The 25058-nt window shown below is 44.6% G+C and overlaps 1 protein-coding gene across 1 annotated transcript; it reads right to left on the bottom strand.

The window, feature by feature from the left end:
• Window positions 1-1921: 1921 nt before the first annotated feature.
• On the bottom strand, window positions 1922-23185 carry LOC138959786 (tRNA-dihydrouridine(16/17) synthase [NAD(P)(+)]-like). The gene is made up of 11 exons (XM_070331397.1): window positions 22736-23185; window positions 21492-21651; window positions 14178-14290; window positions 11530-11612; window positions 11073-11176; window positions 10330-10474; window positions 9805-9901; window positions 4409-4506; window positions 3880-4078; window positions 3460-3535; window positions 1922-3191 (listed from the first exon to the last, which is right to left on the bottom strand). Exons 1-11 carry the CDS (start codon window positions 22964-22966, stop codon window positions 2947-2949), a joined length of 1551 nt encoding a protein of 516 aa, XP_070187498.1. The 5' UTR covers window positions 22967-23185; the 3' UTR covers window positions 1922-2946.
• Between the last annotated feature and the right edge of the window lie 1873 nt (window positions 23186-25058).

The following is a 25058-nucleotide window of genomic DNA, read 5'->3' on the forward strand; positions in this document are numbered from 1 at the left end:
GAGGGGGGTGGCTCGTCACAGCAGTAAACCCCTGGAGGGGGGAGAGACGAGGTGAGAGACGCAACCGTAAACGGCCGACCCCCACCCGTCCACCTGCTGACGTCCAGTAGCCCCACCGCCCCCCTCCCGCCCCCCCACCCCGAGGGGGGCGGTTGCCGGGCAAGGTCAATGGAGGTATAGACTGAGAGACAGTCCAACAGCGCCCACCCGATCCCGCCCAGAGGGCGGGAAAGGGTGGGCCGCCGTCACAGCCCCCACCCGATCCTGCCCTGAGGGCGGGAAAGGGTGGGCCACTGACACAGCCCCCTGCCCCTATTGAGGCAGAGTGGGAACCAGGCCAGGCTGTGACTTACCGTGCCCCCCCACTCCCCCTTTCAAACGGTAAGGGGGCTGCATGCCCGACTCAGCTGTGCTAAAAGCAAGGAGAGCGGGCAGAGACAGGCGGGGAACAGGCCCCCTCTCCCAACGGAGAGAGTGCTCGTGAACAATCCAGTACTACCAGAGGCAGAAAGGGCTGAACCGAACTAGCCATTTGCACAAGACCACGGTGCGAAGCAGGAACACCCCCCCTCATCCCCCAACACACTGAGAAATACCGGAGGTAATCAGAGTGGTCAGAGGCAGGTAGGGAGCAGGCCCCCCCCTCCCGCAAGGAGAGGGTGCTCGCGAACAACCCAGAGCCACCAGAGGCAAAAAAGGGCTGAACCGAACTGGCCATTTGCACCAGACCACGATGCGAAGCTGCCAAGGAGTACGCCGCCACAGTGGGCGGGCCGATCGTGCCTGAAACTGCTGAGCAATAAACACATATTTCATCGTTAAGTCCCCCGAAAGTGGAAGACACTGACTGGTTCTCCTTAAGAGGAGAGGAGGGCTGGGAAGAAAAAACGAAACCTTATCCGCACGAACAGCTACTACAAAAGCAGTACTACTCGAAGGGTCAACGACCCGCACAGGTTTCTAAAAAGGGCTAACAGCCTTATTCACTTCCTGCCTAGCCCTAAGTTACTGCTTGCCATCGGCCATCTTGTAAATGGCCGAAATCGTAGTCCACCAGAAAAGTAAATTTCTGAAGCGGCTGTAAACAAGCAGCTAACAAACAACAATTCAATTCAATAAAAAAGGCAGGTCTTACCAAAAGAAAGGCGAACAGGTTAAAGACCCCCCCCCCCCCCCCCCCCCCCCCCCCCCAAGCCCATAACATCACAAAGACAAGGGCTAGGGAAAGCCAAGTGAGCAGACGAATTCCGCACGTCTGAAATGTGTCGTCGAAAGTCGAGAATGATTATTCCGGATGCCGGCGCTCACGTGGTGTGCGGTGGGTTATGGGTAACCAGGTGGGACAGGGCATAGCAACGGCTATGGCGTCTGTTTTTAGCTTGGTTACCACCCTAGCAAGGGCAGGTAATTTGAGTAGTTTTTTTACATCTAGCATGTGAGATTGAAGTCAATGCATTTATGAGAATTGGGGTAAGAATATGAAATTTAATAAACATTTACCTGAAAAGTATGTTAGGTTCAGCAACAGGATGTTTAATTTCTAAAAACTAGCAAACACACTGTTAGCATTCACTCAAGGTGAGAAACAAATTTCAAGTTTGTAACGTGTAAAAGGATTTTTTTCCAGATATGTAGTGTAAGAAGGATGTTCAAATCTGTTGAAATTCACAGAACTGTGATGAAACAGAAACGGGGAATGACAACCTTTTTGTGCTGGTGGTGCATACATATTCATTTTCGAAGAGAATAGATACAGCAGATGCTATGAACAAAACTATTTTGATGACAATTCATATCATATACATGTATGTACCCAGACTACAAAAATCCCTGGGTTTTTTAAAAGCAATTTCTCTGTAGAGAACTATTCCATGTTCACTGGAGCTTGCGTTCATACTTAATGTGTTCCAACAACCAAAAATCAAGTAATGTCTTTATTGGATTGTTACAGACACAAGGCACAATGGCATTGCAAAATGGTCGAAGTGTTTCGTGTCAGTCAGTGCAAGACTACAACTACAAGGACCAGTTTTACAAGTTCTGTCACAACAGAAGGCAGATTTTTAACTAACAGCTGTGCAATCTGAATCAACATTTTTTATTTTATATATATAATTAATTTAAATGAGCAACCATGTCGCAGATAGTACCGGTATTGTGTGCATTGTATTCAAGTTTTAATGAGCACAGAACTTATGTATTTTTCATGGGTCATTTTTATTGTAGCTATAGCATACAAAGAAGAATGTCCATAATGATGTTGAAACAGGTTTCTCATAAAAAGCTGCAACATATGACAAAAAGTAATATATTCTTATAATAATTATTTAAATCAAAAAGGAATATTCTGTATTCACATTTGTCATCTGTCTGCATTTTTGTTTTCAATTATGCTGTTCTCTTATCCTGCTTACTGATGTACAAATGTCTTTTTATTTTAACTCTTATTTAAAGGTGCTTGTAGAAAGGATTTTCTTTTCTTTTTCACGTTATAATTAAAATTATTCTTCTGGTTATTTTGGGGGAAGAGTACTTACGGAAACAGTGTGCCTGTGTGTGTGTATGTGCACACAAGCTTGTGTGTGAAAACTTGTCTAAACATTTCTAGTGGTTTTATAAACAGTCATAATTCATTTTAAGTGTATAACTTCTGTAAAAAAACCATCATAATTTAATTGTAAGTGCATGTACCAAGAAGAAAAAAAAGAAAGAAAAAAAACAACAGCTTGTCAAACCTAAGGTTACTACACATTTGGCATACAGTTCTGCTACATTTGAACACTTATACACAAATGCACATGCCTAATCTCCCTCTCTCTCTCTCAAATACACTATAACCTGAGATGTGAGTGCAAACTCATGGCTGAACATTTACACACACACACACACACACACACACTCTCTCTCTCTCTCTCTCTCTCACATTGTCGTAAGTTTTCTCCTTCATCATAAATCAATGCTGGCCACATCTGCTTCCTGTGGAGAGGTAGATTTCTCAACATTCTCACTCAGATTTCTACTCTCTGACATTGGAGAAACTGATCTGTTCAGCTTCCTGTTGTGAGGTTCTGATGTGAGTAGATGTTCCTCATTATCAGACGAAGGAACACGTATTTTACTATCATTTTGTAGTTGTGAATGTGCCGAGGTTTCCAGTTTAGCAGCCTTGGTTTTGTACTGCATTCCATGAGCTGCAAAGGAATAATGTACATTTACCTGTTAAAAAATGGGCAACACAAACAACAATTAATCCATAACCAATTCAACTATAGATGAACAGAAAGCGTTTAAAAACATACAGCTGCTTTTATGCAACGAAAACAGTTGTTTAAAACAGAAGATTGTGAACCTAGTTTCAAAGTCCCTATCTTCCTTTGATGGGAATTAACAACAAAATAACTCTGTGGGTATATACGCTTTAAAAACACTCCAGATTGAAAGAGGATTTTAAATGCTTGCCTTCACAGTCCAGAATTTCCTTTGATGCCTGTTGACGACAGCAGCCTTTGCACAAAGAAAATTCGCACCTTGATCCCTGCAACAACCAAACAAAAGAAAAGGCTTGTGTTTAACATAGCTGAACCTTCTGTTGCACATACCTCTTTTGGAGAAATCTTTTAAGTACATCAGCAAACTTTGCCTTCAGCTGAAAGCACACAAAGTACACAAGTCTAAGAAATATGCAATCGGCCTAGTAGCATAAGTGTAAATTTACCCGCAACTGCAGTGATTGACTTCTTCGCAGTTAAGCTGAACTAGGGATCTTTTCCACGTTTCATGCATACATAAATTAAATTTGCTTATTTACTGATTTGAGATGGCCAAATATGCAACTTAGGGACCTTTTTCATAGCATGGTATAACAAAAACTTCACTTACCTTAGGGTTGGGACAAGTTAAGCAGGTGTCAAAACGTAACTTTTTGTTGGGATCAAAGTTTTTTGACGGATGTTTCAACCTTTTCTTGAGCTGTTTCTTTGAAAGGCCATATTCCCTGATGCTGTCCAAGAGTTCCTCCTTCTTCTGATTCAGTTCATCTCGCACTTCTCGTTTCTCTGGGTCAGAATTGGCGTCTGGTCTGCAAGACACTTTTTTTTATAGTTCAGTTATGTTAATATCCACAGTTCATTGCAACACCACTTTAAACTGTATAATGAAGACAGGAATTTTATTCGGGACATACAAACATCCACACAAAGAAAGAAAAAAGAAATTAAAAAAAAAAAACCAAGAAAGAAACAATTACAAACAGAAACAAAAATACGAGTTCCTGACTTTTTCTGTCAAACAAACTCCACTAAAGACTACACTTGGTTGTTTGTTTTATGTCGTAAAAATATGAACATGCAAGCACACCAAATACTGCTCTAAAGCTCACACATGAAGACCGAATCAAAATTTGACATACCCAGGCCTTACATAGGGTTGGCAGATCCAGTAGGGGTGAGGTAGCTTGAAGTGAGACTTTGCTTCCTCAGGATTTTGTTCATATTCTTCAACATCGGCCTGGAATAAAAATATTAACAAGAAGAGCAAACGCTCGATCGAGTCACTTTCGCAGTTCTGAATATTATATGAGGCATCAGATGGACAGGAAGAAATTGCTATTCACAACACAATGAGTCACGTTCACATAAAATTTGAGCCCGGTCACTTTTATAGTTTCCGAGAAAAGCCCAACGTTAAGTTGTGTGTTGCCGAACAGAAAAGGCTAGTTATCTCCCTTGTTTTTCTGATAACGTTCGTAAAAGGCTACAGATGTAAATACTTTGATGTAAAGAATAATCCTACAAAGTTTCAATCACATCCGATGAACTTTGTCAAAGATATAAAATGTCTAATTTTTCCTTTAACGCTGACCTGTGACCTTGAAAAAGGTCAAAGGTCAACGAAACCATCGTTAAAGTGTAGAGGTCATTGGAGGTCACGACTAAACAAAATATGAGCCCGATCGCTTTGATAGTTTCCGAGATACTTTGTCAAAGATATAAAATGTCTAATTTTTCCTTTGACGCTGACCTGTGACCTTGAAAAAGGTCAAAGGTCAACGAAACCATCGTTAAAGTGTAGAGGTCATTGGAGGTCACGACTAAACAAAATATGAGCCCGATCGCTTTGATAGTTTCCGAGAAAAGTCCAACGTTAAGGTGGTGTCTACGGACGGCCGGCCGGACAGACTAACACTGACCGATTACATAGAGTCACTTTTTCTCAAGTGACTCAAAAATTAAGTCGCATGAGCTAGCTGACTCTATTACCATACATACATGTACATCCACAAACATCTGGGACAGGCTGATCTTTCTTAACCCAGTGTGGGATTTTCAGTGGGGCGACCACCCCCAACCCAGCGCGTCCCCGGGTGGCGGATAGGGGAACGGTCTTCAGATATGGAGATCAGCTGCTTGCGGCCGCGGACCAAACTGGCTCCGGGTGGGATCCCGGAAAATCCTCCCCCCTGTGCTCTCAGGGTAGGACGTACGGGCCATGAGCTAAGGGTGAGGTAACCCCGACAGAAAACCCCGAATGCTGAAGACGGAGGACCCGGGCCGCACGGCGCATTCTAACAAACCACGGGTACACGCACTTACGCAAATGATGACACAATCAACCAGCACAGATGGAAATGGCGCTCGCCCATTGAGGACCCCCCAGGGTGGAGCAGCGTCGGGTCCCATGCCTCAAAGGGACCCAGCCCCAACTACTGGAGGTCCCTCCCGTCCGTCTTGTCACGCCAGGGGACGCGGGAGGAAAGTGACTGGCACCACCACAACCAGGAAGAAACCCAGTCAGCAGCGACCTTTTCAGGTCATGCACTGGAACGCAGAAAGTATCCTGAACAAGAAGACAGAGTTGGAGCATATCCTGCATGAGAAGAACATCAACATCTGCTGTATTCAGGAGACGCACCTGACACCCCAAAAGTCCTTCAAAGTGAGAGGCTACCAATGCCTTAGGTCCGACAGAACAGACCGAAGCAAAGGAGGAATCCTGACCCTCATCAGGAACAACATCAATGCCTGTTTGATAGAAACGCACATGGAGGACTCCGAATATCAGGTGATTCGAATCCAGACGAAGACATCAGAATTCCATCTTGTCAACTTCTACTGCCCCAATGATAGACACCTCGCCCTTGACACGATCCCCGCAAAGGCCTCCAACTTCATTGTGGTGGGTGACTTCAACAGTCATTCACAGAGTTGGGGATATGACCACCTGGATCGGAGAGGAGAAGAGGTGGAGAACTGGCAGGACGACAAAGGTCTCATCCTTTTGAACAGTCCCTTTGACTGCCCTACATTCTACTCCAGAAGATGGCACACTACATCAACTCCTGACCTAGCCTTCTGCACGGAAGACATGCACCAGCTAACCAGCAGAGAGGTCGGAGAACAGCTAGGTGGAAGTGACCATCGGCCAGTCTTTTTGACCCTGGGCATGGAGTCCTGCACTGAAGCTTCCTTCCCACGGTGGAACTACAAAAGAGCGAACTGGTTCCTCTTTAGACACCGCACCAGCGAACTCACCAAAGACATCAGAGTCGAGGGTCGAGACATCAATATGGTGGCGAAGGACTTCAATATGAGCATCCTCAGAGCAGCGCGTGAGTCCATTCCCAGGGGTGCCAGGAGAGACTATAAGCCCTACTGGAGCAATGAATTGCAGGAACTGGATGATGATCTGGCAGACGCCAGAAGGGAAGCAGAAGTCAACCCGTCACAAAACAACAACATCCGCCTCCAGGAAGCCAAAGCCAAATTTCTCAAAAAGAAGCTACAGGCAAGACGGAGAAGCTGGCAAGAGAAAACAAGCTCTCTGAACCTTGAGAAGGATGGCAGAAAGCTCTGGAGGCTCACCAAGCAGTTGAATGATGAGAACACCAGCAGAGGAAAGATCACATTAGAAGAGAACGGGAAGGTGCTAACTGGAAAGCATGCTGCCAACCAATTTGCTGAAAGCTATGCAGCTGAGAGCAACCTCCATGTTAGCCCCGAGAAACAGAGAGAAGCAAGAAGAGAGAAAAGAGAGAGACCTGCCAGACAGTCGACAGTGGACGCCATGAGTCAACCACTCACACTCCACGAGCTGCACTCAGCTCTGAAAAAGTCAAAGGCGAAGAAGTCCCCTGGCCCAGACGGCATCACCAACGAGATGCTAACCCACCTTGGTAGTGCAGCAGAGAACAAGCTACTCGAGGTCTTCAACAGCAGCTGGCAAGAAGGATCGCTACCACAACTCTGGCGAGAAGCGATCATGATCCCCATCTTAAAAAAAGGGAAGGATCCAAAGAAGGCTACCAGCTATCGCCCAATCAGCCTCACCAGCTGTGTTGTGAAGACCCTGGAGAGAATTGTGAACGAGCGCCTCAGGTGGTACCTGGAATCCAGGAACCTCCTCGCCCCTGAACAAGCTGGATTCCGACAGTTCCGCAGCACTGAAGATCAGGTCACTTACCTGGCGCAAGAAGTTGAAGATGCCTTTCAGGAACAGAAGCTGGTCTTCGTCACCTGGATAGATCTTCAGAAGGCCTTTGACAAGGTCTGGAAAGATGGACTCCTTGTAAAACTGCTGAGGAAAGGCGTGTCCAGCAACATGTACCAGTGGATTCGCTCTTACCTCTATAACCGCAGGGCAAGAGTTAACGTCGACCAGACCAAAAGCAAGAAGTTCCTCCTTCGTCATGGCGTCCCTCAGGGCGGAGTCCTCTCCCCCACACTCTTCCTTCTCTTCATCGACGATCTGGTGTCTGAGATGCCCAAGGGGATCAAAGCTGCTCTCTACGCAGACGATCTTGTGATCTGGTGCAAGGAGGAGCACGCAAGTACTGCCACCTACAGAATGCAGCAAGCGGCAGATAGGCTGAACGCATGGGCAGAAGATTGGTGCGTCTCCATCAACAAGGAGAAATCCTCCACCACCCTATTCACACTGTCGCCAAAGCAGAAAGCCGGAACCATTAGGCTTGGTGGAACTCTTCTGAGAGAGGATGAAGAAGCAACGTACCTTGGTGTCACCTTTGATAGACGGCAGACCTGGAAACCACACATTGCACAGGCAGAAACGAAGGCCCGGCGCAAGCTAGCCATACTCAGGAAGCTGGCAGGTACCACCTGGGGAGCGAACGAGAAGATACTGAAGACAGTATACCAGGGAACAATCAGACCCCACCTCGAGTACGGCTCCACAGCGTGGTTAACCTCAGCCAAGACAAACCTGCAGACCCTTGACCGTGTGCAAAACCAGGCCCTCCGACTCATCACCGGTGCAATGAAATCCACGCCCATCAAGGAAATGGAGAAGCTTACCACCATCCAACCCCTCTCTCAGAGAAGAGAAGCCAAGACTATGGTACAGGCCGAGAAGCTCAAGTGCCTACCCGACCACCCCATGAAGCACAGACTGAGCAACCTCACCAAGAACCGGCTTAAACGGAGCAGTTTTGTACACGAGAGCAAGAGACTTTCTCGACAGTACAGGGAAGTCCTTCCACAGAACACTCTACCTCTGACTCAAGAAGAAGAGGAAACCCCCAAGGCAACAGAGAAACCAGGCATCCAGATCTGCACCAGTGTTCCACATGTTACCTCAGGAGAAGATCAGAATGACACAGCTCGACAGGCACTCACCTTAGCCCTGATCGACGAACAGTACCCAAAAGAGGCGTGGATCCATGTATACACCGATGGATCAGCAACTAACGCCGTGCTCAATGGAGGTGCAGGCATTCTCATCCAGTTCCCTGGGGGACATACAGCTACATCCAGCGTTGCCACTGGCAAACACTGCACAAACTATAAAGCAGAAACAGAAGCTCTCATGCAGGCCGCCTCCTTGGTTCAGGACTCCGCAGACCCTTGCTACCAAGTTGTCTTCCTCTCGGACGCCCTTTCAGTCCTTCAGGCCCTAGAGAACGACAAACTCCCACAGCTGGCCAAAGCTTTACAGATGGTCAGACAAACCAGAAGAGTTGTCCTCCAGTGGATACCAGCACACTGTGGGATACCAGGAAATGAAAGGGCAGATGAGCTGGCAAAAGAAGGAGCCGTGGAAGACCAACCTGAAAACAGTGTCAGCTTTAGTGAGCAGAAGACAATCATCAAGGCATTGATGAGGCCAAGGACAAACAGAGATGACTACCACACAATGTCCAGAGAGCAGCAAGTCAACCTCATCAGGCTGCGTACTGGCCACAACAGGCTCAATGCTCACATGAACCGAAAGTTCAAGCTGGCGCCATCACCAACCTGTGCCTGCGGTCAAGAGGACCAAACAGCGGAACACATCTTACAGCGATGTCCCTTACTAGATGAGGAACGAAAAGAAGTGTGGCCGTCACCAACTCCCTTGCAGACCAAACTATACGGCAGTCGACAGGAGTTGGAGAAAACGACAACATTTATCACCAGTGCTGGACTGATTGTGTAACCTCTGCGAACGCCAAGAAGAGAAGAAGAAGAAGATCCACAAACATTAAGATACAATAATCAGTGAGGCCTGGTCATTGATGCATACTTTTTTGATCTGACGCATCGGCCCGATTCCTGGCCGATGGCCCGTCCGATCGTTTTGACATGCAATAGGACCTGTGACCATCAATGTTCCTACCAAATGGACAAAGCCACGAATACTACATACTTTCAATCCAGGTCTAACTGACCTTTTGTCTTTTGATGCTGGGAACAACACTGAATAATTACTCCATAAGCTGCGTGTATTTTTAGAAAATATATCAAAGTTTTATATATGTAAACCCTTCCTTCTAATTAACAAAGTATTGACTTCATATTTGACTAAACATACCTGGCACCTCTCCTTCAGCCTGGCAGTGACATCTTTGAACTCGGCGATTGTCCGAACAGAAGCCACTAATTCCCGAATGTCTCTATGTATATGAAGACTGAAACATAAACAACAACAAATAACATCACTTGCCATCATTCTAGAAAGTAAGTACATGTATACTGTATAAAAAATCACATTCAATAAACAAACAAATAACAACCAAAAATGACAAATTTCAAAGAAACTACATATGTAAGTTAAATGACACATGTACTATAACAGTTTTAAAATCTGTGTTTTTTACAACATAATTCCCTAATTCTCAAAGGTTTCTGTGTGTACGAAGATGAAAAAATCGTACATGTACAAACAGAAAATGTGACTTGGTATGATTCTCTGAATCAGTTTTTTTTGAAAAACCAGAATGCAAACAAGCACTGTACGGGAATCAGATTCTATAAACCTGAACACCAACACTGAAAAAGTTACAAGAAACTCTTCACATTAGCTACTGCACAGAATACAGAACATTAGGAAACTCACGCATGATGGAAGATCTTGAAGAGATGACCACGTACATGTGATGTCGGACAAGGATATTTCTCAGCAAGAGCCAGATACTCCTCTGCCATTTGCCATATTGGTGGTGACAGGCCATGGAACAGGGCAGGATTGTGTAGGTTACCCTCTAGCAACAAAACAAAGGAACATAATGTAACCAAGTGCACACAACGCTCAAATTACAGTTGGAGGCAAAGCCAGTCAAACAGGAGTGAGTTTGGGCAAAACAAATAGCTGTATAAAAACTGTTATGTGAACGCAAAGGTTCGCAAGAGTATGCAACAGCTGCCTGACCCTATCAAAAACAGCTTTCTACATCTGACAGGTGTGAACTATCTCACTGACGCATGAGAAACGGAGAGCTACTAAAAATCGCTCAAGCTCAAGGCTGGGAGACAACTCTGTCAATGCAGAGCACCTACTGTAAAAGGGGGACTATATACTAATATAGCGTCACCCTGTCGTAATAATAAAAATAAAAATAGCACATGTTTTGTATTGATAATTCTTAGTTAAAAAGTAACACAACCATCTTAATCAACTGGCATTCCAGTGAGAAAAAACAACACCCTTTGGGGATAAGTACTTAACTATGTAATACAAAATATGGGTTGACATGACTGATGTTAGCTTCACAAGAAGGCGTTAGCCAGCCACTTCTTTGCTTTGTGTGTTACAGAACAATGTGCAAATACATCATACATTATGAAACATAAATTAAGTACCTGCTGTCATGACACCTTGAACACCAGTTTCTTTTAAGCACTGATGAACATCTTCCAGATACTGAATGTTTCCGTTGGCAAACACAGGGATGTTTACTGCTTCCCTGCACAAACAGAATTCAGCTTATAAAACTCATGACTACATGGAAAATTGCAATAATTGAATATGACAGAGATCTCTCGCTTATGCTTGAAATCATCATCATTTTTTTTTTTATACTAACACATACACACTTGTGCACAAGAAAACATGTATGCACACAAAGCATTTAAGCATACAGTCATGCACACACATGCAAGCACCAATTCTGTATGGCCTGAACACACCTCTCCTTCTATTGGCATAAAATAATGAAAACCCCACAGTAAGCATTCATTTCAAAGACTTCAAATTGGAACCAAAATATTTGCTAAGTTTGAGAAGGCTGCTTGGTGTGTGTATGATGAACATACTGACCTTACTGCTTTGATAATCTTCCAGCATGCTAGTCCAGTTTGAACCCCCTTCTGGTCAATGGTCCGCCCATGGACAGTAAGCAACTGCAAAACAAAACAATATGCTTACATTTATATATATATATATATATACACTAGAGGAATACCCGGCTTTGCCGGGGTGAATCGTGAGACAGAGACAGACAGCGTGGCGGTTCACCACAATCACCTTTGAAGGCGAAGTCCTGTCAAACGTGATTGAGAATTTTAAAGCTTATTTCTTAGCCCTATATTATCTGTTGTGGCTTCTCAAATGCCAGAACATACAGACAGACAAAAGCCGCTAGACCCCATCACAAACAGAACTCTAAAATCCACAGGTGTTGCTCACACACACACACAAACACACACACACACACAGAGAAGCCGTATATATATATATGTATATCTATAAATATATAGAGATAGGTGACAGTGTATTTTTCGCGTGGCTATAAATTGATTCGACCTTTTCACTTTGACAGTAAGAACAACTTACGGGTGCAAGGGAAGCGTTCTGGACAGCGCAGTGACATTCTAAAAATAGTAACGTAGAAACGGGAATATGGATTGAAGCCACACGAAGGAAGGGAGATAAACGCAAAACACTGGAGAAGTTAAGGAAGAGTTACTGGGAATGGTGAAATGAACAGAAAAACCAAAATCGGTTCAGCGCTGCGCGCTGAAAGCACGTGTTGAAATATCTAATCGATGATATTGTGTCCGGGGTGTAGCTGAATACGGTGTCCAAATTTGAAAAAGATCCACCGAGAACTTTGGCTTTGGTGTGTCGGTATGGGGGCCCGGGTAGCTGAGGTGGAACCAAAATCGGTTCAGCGCTGCGCGCTGAGAGCACGTGTTGAAATATCGACCAGGTTGTGTTCTGTCCCGGGTGTACCTGAATATGCCCACCAAATTTGAAGCAGATCCATCGAGAACTTTGGCCGTGCATCGCGCACACACACACACACACAGACAGACAGACAGACACTAGTCGTATATATATATATATATCTATGCAAACTAACCAGCATTTATATTATAAAAAAAAGAAGAATATCTTGCATCCTTTCTCACTTTCTGTCCAATAGCAATAATTACATTACATGCTTGATATGCACATCTTTTTAGCATGTCAAATCAATACAAAATAAAAATAGTTAAATTGCAAAGCAAGTTAAAGGCACAGTAACTGAGTAAGCCTCCCATAAACCATCACAGATACTGTCAGGCTTTTAGACACAGTACAAACCACCCTTCCATTTGAACGCTCACCAAACGGGAACATCCTAGGTGCCCTACGTAAAGAGCGAGCAATTTTTAAAGAATTAATTTTGCAGATTGTCTTGGACACTTTTTGGACCCATCCTGAACTCATGTCAAAAATGAGTTTCTTCCCTTCGGATCTCATTCTAAACTGGCGATAGCCGTGGACCGATGATTATCAGAATGTTTTTGGACCGTAGTGTGTTTTTGCGATACACTTAACTTTTAAAATCTAAATAATAAATTGACAGCTTTGTTACACAAACATTCTTTAATCATAAAAGAATTCTTTTTTCATCAAGACAAGATCAGTACAATTCGAAGTTTTGAAAGTTTTAAAAAAGAAAAGCCCAGAAGAGGGTAACGCAAGGGTCGTAGCAGACGACGGTTTATGCATATTGCCAGTTCCTCTCAACAGTCAAAAGCCATCGCAAGAGTTCTTGTGAACCACAGCCGTTTGTTTCGTGCATAATAACGTGCTATTGCAGATAAGCTCACATCGAGTCGCATTCAAATTACTAACTGACGACTATCTACATTGTGGAAAAGAAAAACTGGATCACACGGGTTCACGATGGCTCAGGGGCAAAATAAACCACGCAAAAATAAATTCTTTGAAAATTGTTCGCTCTTTACGGAGGGCACCTAGGATGTTCTCAAGCGGTGAGTGTTTAAATGAAAGGGTGTTTGTACTGTCTGATCGTATCTGTGATGGTTTACGGGAGGCTTACTGTGCCTTTAAGATGATTGGGAAACAAGAAGAGCAAACGCTCGATCGAGTCACTTTCGCAGTTCTGAATATTATATGAGGCATCAGATGGACAGGAAGAAATTGCTATTCACAACACAATGAGTCACGTTCACATAAAATTTGAGCCCGGTCACTTTTATAGTTTCCGAGAAAAGCCCAACGTTAAGTTGTGTGTTGCCGAACAGAAAAGGCTAGTTATCTCCCTTGTTTTTCTGATAACGTTCGTAAAAGGCTACAGATGTAAATACTTTGATGTAAAGAATAATCCTACAAAGTTTCAATCACATCCGATGAACTTTGTCAAAGATATAAAATGTCTAATTTTTCCTTTGACGCTGACCTGTGACCTTGAAAAAGGTCAAAGGTCAACGAAACCATCGTTAAAGTGTAGAGGTCATTGGAGGTCACGACTAAACAAAATATGAGCCGATCACTTTGATAGTTTCCGAGAAAAGTCCAACGTTAAGGTGGTGTCTACGGACGGCCGGCCGGCCGGCTGGCCGGACAGACTAACACTGACCGATTACATAGAGTCACTTTTTCTCAAGTGACTCAAAAAGGCTACCAAAAGGTAAGTGCATCTGAACTAAAGCAAAAGCATTCAGCAAAATTACCTGACATCCAGCTGCTTCCAGCATCTTTGCGTATTTCACTGTCTTTTCCACAGAAGGAAACACTCGTATCTTGCAGGTAATTGGGACTTTCAGGTTTTCATGACAGGTTTTCACTAAAAAAACCAAAAAAAACCATGAACACACAAACAAATATAGACATAGACCACTTTATTATCTCAACGAGGAGAAACTCAGGTGTGGTGTATATGTAGCATTACAATAAACAACATAAAATGTGAGAACATACATAAAATATTGAGGCGCAAATAGTCCACTCATAATAGTCAAGATTAGGACGACAATATCGAAACAAATCTCTCTCTCTCTCTCTCTCTCTCTCTATGAGTTCACAAACAAAATGCTATCATTAGAATTTTAAACAAGAGGTGGCTTGCATAATGTTACACGGCACTTGAGATTGCCACAAGTTCTCAAACGTCGTATAGTTGTGTTCTTTTATTCTACGTCGCCCGTCTTCGCAGCAACAGAAAACAACTCGTCAAATTGAGTTCGAGGATTTATTCAGCATTCAATACATACAACTGCACAACGTAGCAGAACTCAAATAGAAGCTTTTTAACATTCAAATCGCGCTGGCATATATAGTAAATACTCAATCTCGAGAATATTCCAGACCGAACATGATACAACTACATTATATGCGAACCGCCCATGGACTAGAATGGTGACGTACATCAAAAGGTGCCGACGCCCTTAATCCGATCGAACGCCACGAACTCACACTAAAACAGCATGGTAAACAACTTGTTTTGACAGGACTAGAAAGTTCACCTGCATTCTCGTCCAAGCATAAATATTGTGTTTACAAAATATGATATCGGTACTTTCCCACAAAGTACAAATAAGTCAACCACATGCAACACACAAAACTGAACCAAAGCTCAGCAACGGTAGCGTTTCCTAACATTACCCCCAACACCAGAAGAAATTTACCTAATTTCTTTCAATCATTGAAACGTTACCTGTACACATATTATGTATACATAACAGATTGAAATCCAGGTATGTACATTAGTCTGTTGGAGAATGAACACAGTTTTACTCACATACTCGGCTGAGAAAATCTGCTCCAACATTGTCTGAACCTTTGATCGATTCCACTCGCATATCAAAGTTCTGCAAGTACATCACCCACCTCATGATACGATTATTCACAAACTTCGCAGAGTTCAGGTAGGTGAGGGGTTTGTGATCAGTCTGAAGCACGAATTTTACCCCTTGGAGGTAGAGTTCAAATTTCTTGATTCCCCACTCGATGGCTAAACACTCTTTCTCCATGGTCGAGTAGTTCTTCTCGGCTCCTGACAGCTTCTTGCTGGCATAGCTGACCGGAAACGGTTTACCTCCATGCTCTTGCATCAGCATGGCGCCGATCCCTTCGTCCGATGCGTCTGTACGCAAGATGAACTCTTTGGCAGTATCAGGAAGGCGTAGCACCGGGTCTCGTGACATCAGGTCGCGCACGGTCTGGTATGCCTTCTCCTGAGCTGGTCCCCAAAGTATTCGGTTGGGGCATCCTTTTCGGGTCATGTCCGACAAAGGCGCCGTTATGGCGGCGAAGTTTGGAATAAACTCTCTGTAGTACCCAGCCAATCCAAGGAAGGATCGCACCTGCTTCTTGGTTTCAGGACGTGGCGCATTGAGGATCTTGGTGACGTTTTCCAACAAAAGCCCCTTTTGACCTTCCTTCAGTGAATGACCTATGAAGTCAACGTTGTCGGTCCCCAAAATGCACTTGCTGGGTCTCACGGTCAGATTAGCTTTTGTCAGGCGGGAAAACAATTCCCTCAAAGTCTCCAGATGCTCCGCAAAGGTCTCCGTGTGGACTAGCAGATCATCCCAGTAGTACACAACATTCTTCATTCCTTTGAGCATTTTTCGCATTCCCCTCTTCAGGGTAGCACCACTGTTCACCATGCCAAAAGGCATCCGCAGGCACTCATACGTTCCGTCTGGAGTTGCAAAGGCAGTCTTTGGTATGTCCTTTTCGCGCACAGGAATCTGCCAATATCCCTTGCTGAGATCGATTTTTGAGAAGATCTTACTGCCGGTTAACTGTCGGAATAGATCAGTTGCCGTCGGCATTGGTTCAGGGTCAAACACGGTGATCTTATTGACTTTCCTAAAGTCAATGCATACCCTGTTTGTGCCGTCTTTCTTCTTGACAACAACAACGGGAGATGAGTAAGGGGATGATGACTCACGGATGACCCCCATCTTCAACATGTTGTCGATGTCCTTCTTCAAGGATTCCCGAGCCTGAAACGGGATAGGGTATGGTTTTGAGCGAACAGGAACGTCAGATGTGAGGTGGACTTCATGTTCGACCAAGGACGTAGAGCCTGGAACATCAGAGAACCTATGGGTGAAGTCGCCCATAAAATCATGCAGCTCCTTCTGCTGGTCTTCTGTCAGGTCAGGTCCTAACTTGACGTCATCCACTCCCTCTTTCTTGTGGAGGTCTCCCAACTCCAGTAGTTCCTCACCATCGAACTCGTCTAGTTCGGCTGGTTCTTCCACACTTGCTGCGACCTGTACTGCTTCCGGAGGTCTCTCCACATACAGTTTCAGGAGGTTAGCGTGGTAGATCTTGGACTTCTTGCCGACATTCACCTTGTAGTCGTTGATCCCTACCACGGCCTCAACCTCGTATGGGCCTTTCCACTGCATCAGTAGTTTGTTGTGATCAGTGGGAAGCAGTATCAGCACTTTGTTACCTGGTGTAAACTTCCTGTTTACGGCTTTGCGGTCGTAGTAGTGCTTTCCACTATCCTGAGACTTTCTCAAGTTTTCTCTCGCAATCTCGAGAGTCTCCTCCAGTTTCTCTCGCAACTCAAACACGTACTGGTAACTGTTCTTCACTTCAGGTGTGTCCACATCTTTCGTCCACAATTCCTTTAGTATCTGCATCGGGCCTCTCACGGTCCGCCCGTACATCAGCTCGAACGGGGAGAATCCAGTGGACTCTTGTGGCACCTCCCTGTATGCAAACAGCAAGGCATTGATGTAGCAATGCCACTGCCTTGGCTGCTCACTGCATAGTTTCTTCAGCGTGGACTTCAGCGTCGCATTGAATTTTTCGACCAGCCCATTGCACATCGGGTGATAGGGTGTCGTAGTCAAGTGACGAATGCTCAGCAGCCTGTTGACCTCTTCCATGCATTCAGAGACAAACTGTGTCCCCAGGTCTGTGAGGATCTCTTCAGGAACCCCAATTCTGCTGAAAATGTCCACAAGTGCCTCGGCAACAGTCTCGGTGTCAATTTTCTTCAGAGGCACGGCTTCTGGGTACCTGGTTGCATAGTCTACCAGGGTCAGTACCCAACGATGACCCTCTTCACTTGGCGGTTTGATCTCGCCGATGAGGTCAATGGCCACCCTCTTGAAAGGTCGGTCGATCAAAGGCATCTTCTGCAACGGCACTTTCGGGACCCTTCCTCGAGGTATGGTTTTCTGGCAAATATCGCACGATCGGCAGAATCGAGTCACATCTGCATGCAGTCCTGGCCAGTAAAACGCAGCCTGGATTCTGTCCGATGTCTTCTTGACCCCCAGGTGACCTCCCATAATAGAGTCGTGGGCCACCTCCATCACCTGGCGCCTAAGTGGTTGAGGCACCAGAACTTGACGTAATGGCTTCCCACCGTTGACTCTCGGGTGCTGGAACACTCTGTACAGGATCTTGGCCTTTACTTCAAAGTGCACAGTGCCTTCGCCCTTAGTCATCACCTTGACAGGACGACTCCTGTACTTTGTCAAGGTCAAATCAGCTTCCTGTAGCTGAATCAGCCGATCCCTGTCCACGACAGCAGTTGCAGAACTGTTGGTGACCCTGAGTGGCGTAGTTGTTTTGTCCTTCTTCGCCTGGGCTCTGGTCGTCACAGCGCTTACAACCTGCGGCTGGTCGCGGCGATGCACAGTTGCTCTGTCATCTCGTAACAGTTCGCTGATATCTTCATTCGCGAATGGCAGTGGGTCTTCCTCCTCAACAGCAGGCTGAGCTGCGCCCATTCTCCATTCGACATCAGGGTCATCAGGACGTCTCGCACCCCCAATGTTCCCAATTAGTAGATCGTACAAGGGCTTCTTCAGGCAGACGGCCTCAACTTCTCCGGTGAAGTATGGAGTATCGATCTGGATTTTTACCACTGGTGCCTTCACGCATTTGCTGTCAGCCATGAGCGTCCACTTGAAGTCACCAGTGAACTTCTCTGTCGGCACCAGATCTTCTTTGACAATGATTCCATTGCAGCCCGAATCTCTGAGAACAGTCACTTCCCGCTTCTCAACAAATCCCTTCGACACGGGCATGTTCGACACTGACACAGCTGCGCTGGCAACGACAGAGATTGACCTGCCATTGGCGAGTAGAAGCTGGCCATCAGATATACATTCTTCAACGTCCGATGGTGTAGCCACTTGCTCGGCAGCCCTTGGAAGTATGACGCTGCTCGCACATACTTGTTGGTTCGAGCCACTCGTTTGCCTCTTGTTGTCGTAATATCTCCGTCGATGTTCTTGCGCTTTGTCATTGACATGTCCGTTATTTTTCTTTTGGGGACAGTTGGCAACTCGGTGGCCCTTGGCATTGCAATGGAAACACGTTATGTTCTGCCCTTCATTGGATGATGGTGCGGACTCAGTTTGTCCCTTGGCAGGTTGGTTTCCCTGGTTCCCGCTCTTCTGGAAAGGTTTCGATGACTTTGACGTCCCCAGGGTCCTTCCATGAGCAATGAGATAACGCTCAGCAGCATCAGTAATGTCCTTCAAACCCCGCAGTTTTTGCTCTTCCAAGCGGGTCGCCAGGTCCTTCGGGCAGGCATTAAGGAATTGCTCCTTCACGATCAAGTCCCGCAGACTCTCGTATGACTGCTCTTCACCTGATAACTCCACCCACTTCTGCAGGTATGACGACAGGCGCTCCACAAACTGGCTCGGTGTCTCTCCAGACAATGGCTGGCATTCGCGGAAGCGTTGACGGTAGCCCCTTTCAGTGAAGTTGTAGCAACGCAACAGAGCTTCCTTCAGTACATCATAGTCTCTGGCGTCATCGTTTGAGAGTCTAGTGTAGACCTCAAGTGCTGCCCCAGTCAAATGTGCGCTGAGTTGAATCGCCCAGTCGTCGCGCTGCCATCTAGCACTCTCAGCGAACCTCTCGAATCTTGCAAGGTAGCAGTCGATCTGGTCCTTCCCGTCAGCGAATGCTGGAAGTTTCGGTGCCCTGTGTAACATTTGCTGCTGGTTATCTCTTTGGCGTGGTGCCTCGTGCTCATTTTGAACACGCACCATTTCTGTCTGAAGCTCTAAGCGCTTGGTCTCCATTTCTATCTGGAGCTCTAAGCGTTTCAGCTCCATTTGCTTTTCTTCACGCTGTGCTTCTCTTTCTTCACGTTCACGCTCACGCTCCGCTTGTCTTTCTTTATCTTCACGCTGCGCTTGTCTTTCTTCACGCTGCGCTTGTCTTTCTTCACGCTGCGCCAGCAGTCGTGTCTGGGACTCGACGAACTCCGTCAACTGCTTGCCTTTCAGTCCCAGTTCAACTCCTTTTGCCCAGAATTCAGCCATTCTGGTCTTTTCCGGTGCGTTCGTCTGTATTCTTTCACAGCCACGAACGTAGACGAATGTAGTCTTCTAAAAGAACACAGTCTCTACTGCACCTCCGATGCTTCTCTCGTCGCTGTTCACCTTCGTAGACGCAGGCTGCCACCCTCCTCGTCTAACGTGACGGCGCACTCTGCTCACGATACGTACACGACGTACCCCAGTCGTATTTCGTAGTATTAATGCACTAGCTCCGCGACGAAGTCCGTCTCGTCCAAACGGCAGCTAACCTCTGTAATCCCGATACACTCCGGCGTCGCTCACCGTACCGAGCTGCGGCGATTACCAAACTCTTCACCAGTCACACCGAATCCACGGTTCCGTAGTCTCAATACTGATCCCTCAGGATACACCCGATTGATGGCTACCTCCTGTGACTGTCATGACTGTCCTTGTTGCTGGAAAACCCTTGGCGTTAAACGTAGATCCTCGGCTTGGCCCCCAATTGTTACACGGCACTTGAGATTGCCACAAGTTCTCAAACGTCGTATAGTTGTGTTCTTTTATTCTACGTCGCCCGTCTTCGCAGCAACAGAAAACAACTCGTCAAATTGAGTTCGAGGATTTATTCAGCATTCAATACATACAACTGCACAACGTAGCAGAACTCAAATAGAAGCTTTTTAACATTCAAATCGCGCTGGCATATATAGTAAATACTCAATCTCGAGAATATTCCAGACCGAACATGATACAACTACATTATATGCGAACCGCCCATGGACTAGAATGGTGACGTACATCAAAAGGTGCCGACGCCCTTAATCCGATCGAACGCCACGAACTCACACTAAAACAGCATGGTAAACAACTTGTTTTGACAGGACTAGAAAGTTCACCTGCATTCTCGTCCAAGCATAAATATTGTGTTTACAAAATATGATATCGGTACTTTCCCACAAAGTACAAATAAGTCAACCACATGCAACACACAAAACTGAACCAAAGCTCAGCAACGGTAGCGTTTCCTAACACATAAGCTTATGCTTGATTCCAGTATTTTCTTCACAGTTTTACTATTAGTACTTTACACTGCTTTGAGTTTGATAGCGCAGGGATTAAAGACCACAAAAGTATACACATATTTGTTTGTCCCTTTTAGTTTATAGTTGGACTAGTGAATTGGAATCACTCTCCAAGAGAGTTATTATTAGGCACAAAAAAAAAAAAAAGTGTGGTTACGGTAACATAGCCAAAAAAAATAGGGTAGGAAGGTAGGCAATCACTTTTTTTTTTTTTTTACTTTTTTTCCTAATGACTGTGTACACATTAAACCTACTTGACAGGGAAATTAGTGTGCGACTCTGGCGATTTCGCTTTCATTGCGTTTTCTGCACTCGGGTTTTTTTTTGGTTTTTTTTTTGACAAATGTAATAAAAAGTTATAGGGTCGGCCCCTAAAAATAGGGTAGGTCGGGTTACCGTAACCACACCTATTTTTTTTTAGGCCTTAGTAAGCTAATTTTTGGTCTCATGTTGATGTATAAACAGAAGCACAGCCAAACGTGTCTAGAACGGCCACCAAATGGACCAACCCAAAGTGGTCCTTATAGAGATATATATATGTAATCGTTATGCAAAGGTGGTTATATATTGGAAAGAACCTCGTCAGGGTTTCTTTGGGGTGGTCGTAATGGGCAGGTGGTCGTACATGTGTGCACTCATGAAAATAGTAATTTGCTTCTGGTCTTACCCATCTTTTCTAGAACTTCCCATTCATCTTGAAGAAATGCTCCATAGTGACCGCGTCTGGCAATGCTCTGTGGGCAGCCAATGTTCAAATCCACAGCATCACAATGGTCTTCTGCCAACTTTGCAGCTTTAAGAAAAGTGTCTGGGTCATTTGCACAAAACTGAAAGATAAAAGAACATGCATACATGTACAGATGCACAAGTTTGAAAGAAGATGGTTTTATTTATACACAGCTGCTTCTAATCCATCAAGAAATAGTATGAAATTGACAAGAAAACTACATTTTTCCTCCAGCAAATAGACGGGGGTATCCTGGACTAAAAATAGAATACGAGATTGTGGGGCAGTTGTTCAAAGGCAGTTACATTCTAAATTCGATTTTCAATACACCACTCAAAACTTTTGGAATGAATTAACATGAATAAAATACAAGAATTAAGAGTGCAGAAAATCCCCCAAAAAGTTGAAAAAAAAGAAAGAAAAAAGTTAAATATATATATGTTCTTGCCAGTGATTCGAACCTCTGACAGCCAGGTCAGTGGGTGAACGCTCTACCAATAGGCCAACCCGGCACACAGTTCTTCTAGGTGAAAATGGAAAGTTGAACTTCGAACATTACACGTGAGTTCTCGAGCATATGTCGACTCGTTGGTTTCCGAGTTTTTCTGTTTTAATTTGTGTACTGTACATTCTGTCGATGTCACTGTTCGAGGTAAGTTAAGTTAATAACTGCATGACCGTATGCTCCTGTTCACTTCATATTTAAGTTTGGAAAGCAATCTCAAGTAGCGTTAATTTCAAGTGTAGCCAACATTATGTTGTACTTGTAGTCCTTCTCCGAAATGCATTGACCAATCGCCACATGGCACTGATGTCATTGCATGGAAGGATTTCCCTACCCAGAATTCCAAATGGCTTTGGTGATTCTGAAGAATTAGTTCAGTACGATGACAATCTATGGTCAGTTTATTAAATAAAGGGAACCAAGCGGTTAAAAACGGGCGTCGACAGAGCCAATAAAGGGGGATAGGAACTTGAAGATAATACACCTGTGTAGTAGTACATGTTCTTTGCTCATGGAGTGAATGAACCTCTTCAGATAATCTATTTGACCCTTCATGGTGCAGCTGAAAGTGTGGACCTACACCTTCCACTTCCAGTCATCAACATCATCCGTAGCATGACAATAACCAGATTGTACAATTTCCCATCAGTGAACAATCCTATGATTAGTATGAACACACCTGTACAATCATTGGACGGTCTTCCTCGCAAGTTTGAAGGGACTCCTTACGATAGTTTGCATCTCGTATAAACACCGATGCGTGCAGCATGGGCGTGTAGCACAGCTCTGCACCATAACGCCGACTCAGTATTCGCCAGGCAAGTTCACTCTGATCCACCATCGGGGCGACCACAAACTTGGCAGACCGCAGTTTTGTTCTCCAGAACTCAAATCCTTGTGGTTTACTCATACTTCTTGTTGGTTGATTACTCAAAAAGTTCAAAAGTAAGATACAAGCTGCTTTCAGGTTTTGAATATCTGTAGTTGTTCAACTATTGTCTTACGAAGAGAAGAGGGTCGTTGAGCAAAATAAGTAACTTGATAACATCTGGCAAGCCACAACAAACAGCCATGTGAACCGGAAAAAGACAAGGGAGGTAATGCTCCCTTCCCTAGCCACTACAATAATTGTTTCTCTCCCTTGAACAGTCACAGTATACAGTGGAACCTCAACAAATCTGAGAAAATCAGGTTTTATAAATAAGGGAGACTAGAAATTGCGGTGAATGTACATAGTTTATCAGCAGAAAGTCTGAGAAAACAGGGTTTCAAAAGAGAGGGGTATGTAAAATGGGGGGTCTCAAAATGTAGTTTCTACTGTATCAGAAATCAGATAGGCTCAGTATTTTTCATTCTTATGCTAAGCATTTTTAATGGGTCTACATTCTACGCTTATCCATATTTTATGATGTGAAATTCCGAGTGCAAAAAGTGCATAATCATGTCTTTTTCTCCTGGAGATTGTTTTCTCACAAAACAATATACAGAAGGAGAAAAAAGAATATACAGAAGGAGAAAAAAAGAGAAGAATACCCCCCTCCCCCCCCCCTTAGTTTATGTGTTGCTGTTTGATGTTTCAGCTATATACACTTTCTGATGAAATAGATGAATGGGGGGCTTTCAGAGCTGAATGAATATCAAGCTAACAACCGTAGAAGGATATAAACATCAGAGGGTGTGCATGCAAAGCCTCCTCTGTTCAGTACAGTGAAACTCCCTTTTTATGATCTAAACATATCAGAGAAAATCAGGCCTAAAAGAGGGGGGTCTTAGAATTTACATTTACATAGGTTATGAACAGGGGGTTCCACTGTTCTCGCAAGTCAGGTTTGAGATCTTTTATTCCAGCATTTTATAAAACCTACACGATGAGTCAGATACGAGTATAAAGAAGCTATTGTTTAAGCAAGAGAAACGCATGTTTGCCTGTGGCATATTGTGTGTGTGTGTGTGTGTGTGTGTGTGTGTGTGTGTGCCCTGGTTGGAGTATTGTTGATTTGCACACACATGTCCAATTACATTAAGATTTCTTTCAAACAAAATGTTTCCATCTGTTTGTTTGTTTGTTTGTTTGCTTAACGCCCAGCCGACCACGAAGGGCCATATCAGGGCGGTGCTGCTTTGACATATAACGTGCGCCACACACAAGACAGAAGTCGCAGCACAGGCTTCATGTCTCACCCAGTCACATTATTCTGACACCGGACCAACCAGTCCTAGCACTAACCCCATAATGCCAGACGCCAGGCGGAGCAGCCACTAGATTGCCAATTTTAAAGTCTTAGGTATGACCCGGCCGGGGTTCGAACCCACGACCTCCCGATCACGGGGCGGACGCCTTACCACTAGGCCAACCGTGCCGGTCTTTCCATCTGTTGAAATCAGTAATATTATATCGATGTGACCCATTGCACTTTAAAAAAAAAAAGCTATTATAGTTTAGTATCAGCAAAAAAGTATCACTGGATCAAACAAGAAGAGCAAACGCTCGATCGAGTCACTTTCGCAGTTCTGAATATTATATGAGGCATCAGATGGACAGGAAGAAATTGCTATTCACCTGCCTATCTTTCTGAACTGGTCTCTCTCTACACTCCCTCTCGCACCCTTCGTTCTTCTGATGATGCTCGACTTCTCTGTCAAGGTCGCTTTAAACGCAAGGCTCATGGCTTCCGCACGTTTTCGTATTATGGACCTCAGTTATGGAATTCACTCCCCTTTCAATTACGTCACTCTCCATCCATTTCATCTTTTAAGTCCAATTTGAAAACTCACTTGTTCCAACAACACTACGGATAGTTCCTTAGTATAGAGTCTGGGGATGTGAGATGTGCATGATGTGTTGTTTGAATCTGACAGTGATTGTATGATTTTTGTATACATGTATTGTTGTCCCGCGCTTTGAACTTTTGATAAGGCGCTTTATAAATGCCCGTTATTATTATTATTATTATTATATTCACAACACAATGAGTCACGTTCACATAAAATTTGAGCCCGGT

The sequence above is a fragment of the Littorina saxatilis genome, linkage group LG2 (genome assembly GCF_037325665.1).
Source record: "Littorina saxatilis isolate snail1 linkage group LG2, US_GU_Lsax_2.0, whole genome shotgun sequence".
NCBI lineage: Eukaryota > Metazoa > Mollusca > Gastropoda > Littorinimorpha > Littorinidae > Littorina > Littorina saxatilis.

Coding starts and splice junctions, on each gene's coding strand:
- LOC138959786 (XM_070331397.1), bottom strand. CDS start 22,966: ATGAGTAAACCACAAGGATTTGAGTTCTGGAGAACAAAACTGCGGTCT. Junction 14,291..21,491: donor GGAAGTTCTAGAAAAGATGG/GTAAGACCAGAA, acceptor TGGTTTTTTTAG/TGAAAACCTGTCATGAAAAC. Junction 4,507..9,804: donor GGCTGAAGGAGAGGTGCCAG/GTATGTTTAGTC, acceptor TTTTTATTCCAG/GCCGATGTTGAAGAATATGA.